This window comes from Siphateles boraxobius, unplaced genomic scaffold, assembly GCF_051911475.1.
Source record: "Siphateles boraxobius isolate OS27281-9 unplaced genomic scaffold, OSU_SipBor_1 31, whole genome shotgun sequence".
NCBI lineage: Eukaryota > Metazoa > Chordata > Actinopteri > Cypriniformes > Leuciscidae > Siphateles > Siphateles boraxobius.
The window spans coordinates 4,409,492-4,416,820 of record NW_027508931.1 but is presented as its reverse complement, the minus strand read 5'-3'; the positions used below and the strand labels follow the sequence as shown (position 1 = coordinate 4,416,820).

Below are 7,329 nucleotides of genomic sequence, written 5' to 3'. Positions count from 1 at the left end.
TTGTACAATCTACTTCAACCTGTCTATTGTGTTAAGTGGCAACTGTACAGTACAGGCTTTGGGATATCATGAAATGTCATTAACAACATTGAGCCATTTTGCATTGATTCCCTTTGTCTTATCATAAAATGTATCTGGCAGCCTTATTGTAGTCAACAATAGGGGTATTTAGATCTTGTGTTGTGCTTTTAAATAGTAGAATCTCACCAAAATTGTCATGTTTTTGCATTTTGTTTAAGGTTTAATGTAGGTCAGATTGGTGCGCTGTAAGATGCTTGTTTAAAAATGTATGACTCCACGGGTTGTGCCTAAGATGACATCTGGTAGACTGGGGCAGCAAAACGTCATACTGTAGGTGTGTTTCTTTGAGGACAAAATATGCTGTCATTGATGTCACATACTGTAGATGGTGCGGTGTTGTGGTTGCTCTGCCCTGGCAAAGACAGAGACAGCCCACACACAGTGGCCTATTTAATCTAATTACAGATCTGCATAGCAGTGTGGTCACACTCACTTATTATAACCTGGAGTATGTAGTAAGACATGGCAGGGTTGTGGTCAAATTCTCATGCAGTTAGACAATTGATCGAACTGTACAAGTGTATATACAAACACAATAGTTTCCTACTACAGTATATGAAACCCAAATGTAAGAGTAGAATTCCTTTTAAAAAAAACTATAGCTATTGCATATGTTTCTTTCTCGTTTGTCTTCCTTTCTGATACAGAAATCACTCTGAAAGTGTCTTTTGCAAATGACATAAGGAGAACAAAGAGAGAGACATGAGTAATCTTATCTAATGTATGTCATTGGTCTCAGGGAGACATAGGGTAAGAAGCTGTAATCTGCTTTCTCTTGACATTAAACAGCTTTGTATAATCACAGATGGGTAAAGTAACCTGTGATTATCCTGCAACATGCAAAACGATTCATTTCAATGCCATGTCTGACTAATGTGAGACCGGATATCTCACTCAAACAACTATTTCTAATTCGTTTTTATTGATTGAAATACACTACATTAACAAAAGTATTGGGACACCTGACCAATACACCAACAGGGACTGTAATGACATTGCATTCTAAATACATTAATATTGGATTGATCCCCCTTTGCAGCTACAACAGCTTCCACTCTTCAGGGAAGGGTATAATTGTATAAGTATTAAAACAATTTTTTAAAAAGCGTTCTAGTTTAGAAACATTGAGTCCCCCCTCCCTTGCCTCACAGTGCTTTGGTCCAGTAGGAGAGAACAAAGTTCTTCAGTAGTTGTGGAACTCCAGTAAGTAGGTTGTCAATGCTATTTTATTCACTTTAAACATTGGATGAAATTATTATTTTCTCTTTAATACAGACGATGCTGAGTTATTAATTAATCAGTCATGACAAAAAAATTTATGATAGCCGATTTGTTTCCATGAATCTGCTGTTAGCGATTATAACGTTACTTAGCTTGTTTGGTAGCTTTTTAATGCTGCAGCTTGTTGGATAGTAAGTCACCCACTACAACTAGCATGGCGATAAGCCTACGTGTGAACTGATATTAGGCTAATATTGTAGATCTACCGTTGTGTTGGGTTTTGCTCAATATGATGTTAAGTGGCAGATCAGTGGGCTCGCTGAATATCAAAGTAGAGACGTCCTGTGTCCCAGACAAAACCTAAAATACTATGTGGAGGATGCCAGATAATTTAATAATTATAAAATGACCACATTTTGAACCTAACTCATATTTAAACAACTATCGTTATCCCTCCCAACTGCTGATTTATAATTTATACCCATGACGAGAAGTGTTGGCTCACAAACTTTGTTCCATTTCAGCCCGAAGTTGTTCAATGGGGTTTAGGTCAGGGCTCTGTGCAAGCCATTCAAGATCTTCAACACCAAACTCACTTATTCCCATAAAGTTGGAAGCATAGCATTATCCAAAATGTCTTGGTATGCTGAAGCATTAAGATTTCCCTTCACCGGAAGTAAGGGGCTTAGCCTAACCCCTGAAGAACAGCCCCATTATACCATTATCTATCCTCCACCAACATTTACACTTGGCACAATGCAGTCAGACAGGTAACGTTCTACTGGCATCTGCCAAACCCAGTCTCGCCCATTAGACTGCCAAACAGAGAGGCGTGATTCCTCACTCCACAGAACATGTTTCCACTGATCCAGAGTCCAGTGGCGGCGTGCTTTACCCCACTTTATCTGACGTTTGACATTGCACGTTGTGATATGAGGCTTGCATGCAGCTGCTCGACCATGGAAACCCATTCCATGAAGCTCCCGCCACACAGTTTTTGCTATGGAATCTGCAGAGTGTTGGCAACTTTTACACACCATGGACCTCAGCACCTCAGTGACCCCGCTCTGTGACTTTATGTGGTCTTCTGCTTTGTGTGCTGAGTTGGTGCTGTTCCTAAACGCTTCCACTTTACAATAATACCACTTACAGTTTACCATGGAATAGGGCCTATCTAGCTGGAATTATTATAATTTCAATGATTTTCTATGGTCTTTACAGAAATTACAGCACGTTAGCTAGTGCAGTTTGTTTTTAAACCTGTCCTGGAGGACCCCCAGCACCACACATTTTGTATGCCTTTTTCATCTAACACACCTGAATCAACTCATAAGCTCATTAGTAGAGACTGGAAGATGTCAGGGGGACATACAAAATGTGCGGTGCCTGGGGTCTTCTAGGACAGGTATGAAAACCCCTGAGTGCATCACTTCATTATGGCAGATCTTTTTTTTTTTTTTTTTTTACTAATCTTTCTTTGATTAGTTGTAATATTATGCCCCAAAGTGCCATTCTTTTCTTTTAATCGTGTGTATTTTCAGAGAAAGACCTCTGTCACAGTGACTCGTGTTTCCTGCAGACATGTGCAGGAAATGCATAATGAGAACTTGCAAATGAGGTGTCAGACATACAGCATGTCCGACTTAAGGTTTTTGAAATTATAGCTTATGTTCAAGCATTACAAAACTATGGTTTATTTAATTCCATTTATATAAATTTTGAGGGGAACCACAAGTTCTGGGGAACCAGAACAACCACAATTCTGTCATTGATAGAAGATTGTGTTACTGAACTGAAAATGTTCACAGTTTCAGATTCAATTCCCGGTCCACAGACTCTCAAAAGCTTCTTTATTCAATTGTCTGTGTCTGTGTCTGTGTGTCTGTGTTTGTTTTTGTGATTTATGAGGACAGAAATTTGTATAACGACATGGGCATTACACTGGTATTACAACTTGAACGTGATTTATAAGGACATTTCCTGAGTCCTCGTATTTCAAATGGCTAAAAAACATACTAAACAGTGTTTTATCAAAAATGAATAAAGTGTTCTGTGATGGGTAGGGTTAGTGTAGGGGGATAGAATATACAGTTTGGACAGTATAAAAACCATTACGCCTATGGAATGTCCTCACAAGTGCAGCAAAACAAACCTGTGTGTGTGTGTAAATGTATCTTTCCTCACTATGAGAATAGGTACTGCAATTCAGTATGATGGTGTACTGATAGGATATTCGGTTTAAATAAAAAAGGAAAATATAGGACATTTTTGTAAGCTCTAAAATAATAGTGCTCATATATCCATTTGTATTATATTGATAATGGTAATTTTGAGACAATAAATTGGATTTGCACTCTTCTTATAAAAATATATATTTTGCTTAAATACATAACCTACCACCACCGTTTTTCTGGCACAAATATGGGAACCTCCAGACGTTGCCCAGGCCCACTGAGAAGCCCACTTGGGCGAGGATGTACTGGAGCTTGCTGCTCCAGGCGGGTCTCTCCTCCTCTTCCTCCTCCTCTTCTTCTGAGCCCTCTTCAACATCCCGCTCCTTATTCTGAGGAACATCTCCAACCATTAGAGAGCTCTTTTTGAAAGAGTCCTCACAGCTATCTTCATTGGAGAGCAAATCTTTGACAGATTCCGTAACATCGTCATCGTCAATCTCTCTCTTGACGGTTTTGCTGTTTTTGGGCATTTGAAAATGTCTTTCTTTGGCGATGGGGAGGGAGAGATTCTAGGAAATCCTTTTCGACAGGGGAGGTTTCGTTCAAAAGGGCAGATGTAGGTCAGAGAGAGGGATTTAGTCAACAGAAAGAAAAGTGTGGGTTGATGAAATGTTTATCTTCTCATGTTGACGGTACAGGCTTCCTATTAGATACAAAAACATAGAACAGAAACTAGACAGCTTAATTCCCCTCACATGATGCAATGTGACACTTTTTTGCATGTTAAATGTCCTTAAAAAAAGGATGACTTACAAATTAAATATTTTTGTAGCAATAACCTATTGCTTGACTGACATCAGGCAGATCACACAAATCATTATTTTTCTCCACTGACTGCATATCACAGAAACAGGTGTAATCCCCAGAATATATCATTAAGTTGGGACAGTTCATGCATTACATTTAGGGGAAAAATAGATAGAGAACATAGAGAGTACTTTTATTTTCGCATTCATTCTAGTAACAGCAAATTTGCTCATGCACAAACGTAAATAAAGCACAATACAGTGTTTTCAATAGCAGGAGTCTGTGACTAATCCATGACTTAGCATCACATCTTCCATCTATCAAATGTCATTAAACCAACCGAATCGTTTGGAACACGATCATATTTCCCATCTAAATAATTTAAGCCCCACTTTATAGCAAGAGGTCGATTTATTTGCATACGAACCCAAACAGACAAGAGCGCGCCTTCAGTGGTCACGTGGCCGCATTACCCCAGAATAAAGGTTTGGAGAGCGGATTTGCAATAGATGGACACTGGACAGTAAAATGTAAAATAATGGTAATCACGCTATTAAATCAATCTTTTGTGGTTCAAAACCTCTGGTTTTGTACATTGTATACTAAACCAGTATAGCCTACAATGTGAATGATGCTGCTGGGGCGCTCTCGGTCGAAACTCATGTGATTACCAGACTTCTTTCAAGGCTGCACCTTTTTATAAATCAGCCTCCAGCAGAACACATTTTGGCCCCTTCGTTATTGAATTTACAGTAAAATCTCTTTAAAAAATACGCATATATTCTCTAAAATCTTTTAAAATGAGCTCATTAAAAAGCATCGTTAAAATGAAATCTATATGCGTGTCAGCAATATAGGCGAAATTAAATCATTTGTCATTAGCAAAGGCCATTGTGTCAACATATGTAGATCCGATTTAAATTCCGCTTATTTTAGGATAAAATACTGACTGAAAATAGACAATTACGCTCATGCGAATAAGTATTATTTACGAATGAAATACAATACACTTTCGTAAAGAATTTCATTTTTTACCCCCCACCCGAATACTGTCACCCATGTGCGAGGTTTCATCATACACACTGGATGTGATTGCGCAGCCGTTCTCTCATCTGTAGCCTATGTCAAATAAGAACAACATCGAATAGAAAAATAAAGCAATCTTACCTTATAACGAATCAAAATGAAATGAGCTAAGGTTTTAAAAAGAGCTGTTTCGACCTAAAGACAGGTTATATTCGATGGTTTGGACATCTCATATACAATCTGATGTAAATGTGATGCAGGAGGCGCAGATGCTCTGTCTACTGTATCAGTTGCGTCCGTCCCACAAGAGATTGGGGAGGAAACGGATTTGTGTTCCCCGAAGAACTAAAATAGGCGTGTCTTATGTAGGTTATTAACATAATTTCTTTAAACAGATCAAATAATATGACAACACTTAATTTTGTTTTAAAGAGTGTTTTTTTATGTTTGAAAATAAATTTAAATCGGACCACCACCCCCACCCCATTACATAAAACAGTGGTACAACCCACTATAGCGCACAAGCTGATTTTTAAGGGTCTACCGCCCGGTATTTAACCTCGTGCTTGGGAATCTTACAATAAAATGGCTGAAATCATCGATATTGACACGGATTTAATCAAAGGGCCACTACGACGTGTTGGAAACGCTGCTGTTTTGTCTGGATTATTATTATGTTTTTTGTTTTAGTTTTTTTGTCTTAGAACGGATCTGTAAACTGTAAAACTGGTGCAGGAAGATTTATTGAATTCCTCATAATTATCAAAAACATGTTTGACTGATGTTTCAAAGTGGCTCCTCAGCGAATTAGTGTGTACTATTTTAATGAAAACAAAATAACTCTTAAACAAAATCAGATTTTCAATCTGTATATTTATTTTAAGCGTAGCCTACACAAATTTGATGCTGTTTAGTCAAATTGTGGCTCTATCTGAGACAAAAAATATTTTTATATTTATCAGTAAAAATATAACAACTGTTGTAGTTTAGTATAAATTAATAATGTATAGACAAATGTAGGCTATTTAAAATAGATTTAATTTACACCTTTTTTTAGCCCACTTTAAAGCCCACCTTTTTTAATTTCCAAGCTCATGTTCCTTCCTAAAATATGTTGGTAACACTTTATTTTACTGTTCTTGTTACACATTACATGTAGTTACTGTAGTAATAACTAAATATGCATGATTATTATGTGCAACTACCCCTTAACCAAACCCTATTCTTAACTCTAACCCCCTACAGTAAGTATAGCCTACAGTACTTTTAGTTTATTATTACTCAGTAGGCTACTTAAATGTATAATTACACTGTAACACATGTTATGCCCCTTTTCACAAGATGTAATATACATTTTTGGTGTCCCCAGAATGTGTTTGTGAAATTTTAGCTCAAAATACCCCCCAGATCATTTATTATAGCTTGTCAAAGTTGCCCATTTTTGGGTACCAGCAAAGCCCTTCTACAGAAAGCCTGGCCACTCCCTCTTAAGCCCCATTGTACCGAATTTTGATTGTAGTTCCGCCAGAGTTCCACTGGGTGGCGATCGTCCAAGTGCAAAATGAATGGGAGTCTATGGGGCTAGACGGCTAAATTTGTCTCTTTCACCCGATTGCCGTTGAGAAATCTCAGACTTGAATGTAGGTTTTGCAAGTTCAACATGGGTTATAGGTCGAAAGTTGAATGAACGAGTAGGCTTATGTCCTTGTGATTTCTTACAGGTTGAGTTGTTATTGCCCATAACACGCTAGCATTCTGCTAATTTGCGCTGATTGGTCAGTGAAGGACTGATTACGACCAGACATACCGCCTAATGGCATCGTGGCATCCGAAGCGGGACCAGAATGTAAAGGGTGACTTAACTCTTCTAGCATTTACCTGTGTCAGCTGTGTTGTCGATGCCTCGAGAGAAAAGAAAGTGCAGATCGCGAAAGCACCAAAGTGACTGAAGGATTGCTGTAAAGGTCGTACGATGTGTATGACGTCATTGACATTTTAAAAGACTTTTTAATGAAATAAG

The 7,329-nt window shown here is 38.1% G+C and overlaps 1 protein-coding gene across 1 annotated transcript in view; it reads right to left on the bottom strand.

The window, feature by feature from the left end:
* slc6a15 (solute carrier family 6 member 15) overlaps positions 1-5,764 on the bottom strand; it is a 34,648-nt gene extending 28,884 nt beyond the window's left edge. Inside the window, exons 1-2 of the mRNA XM_077193404.1 lie at positions 5,451-5,764; positions 3,700-4,179 (exon numbers count right to left, since the gene is read on the bottom strand). Coding sequence (XP_077049519.1) covers positions 3,700-4,006 — 307 coding nt within the window. The 5' untranslated portion in view covers positions 4,007-4,179; positions 5,451-5,764. The remainder of the gene's footprint in view (positions 1-3,699; positions 4,180-5,450) is intronic.
* Positions 5,765-7,329: the final 1,565 nt, after the last annotated feature.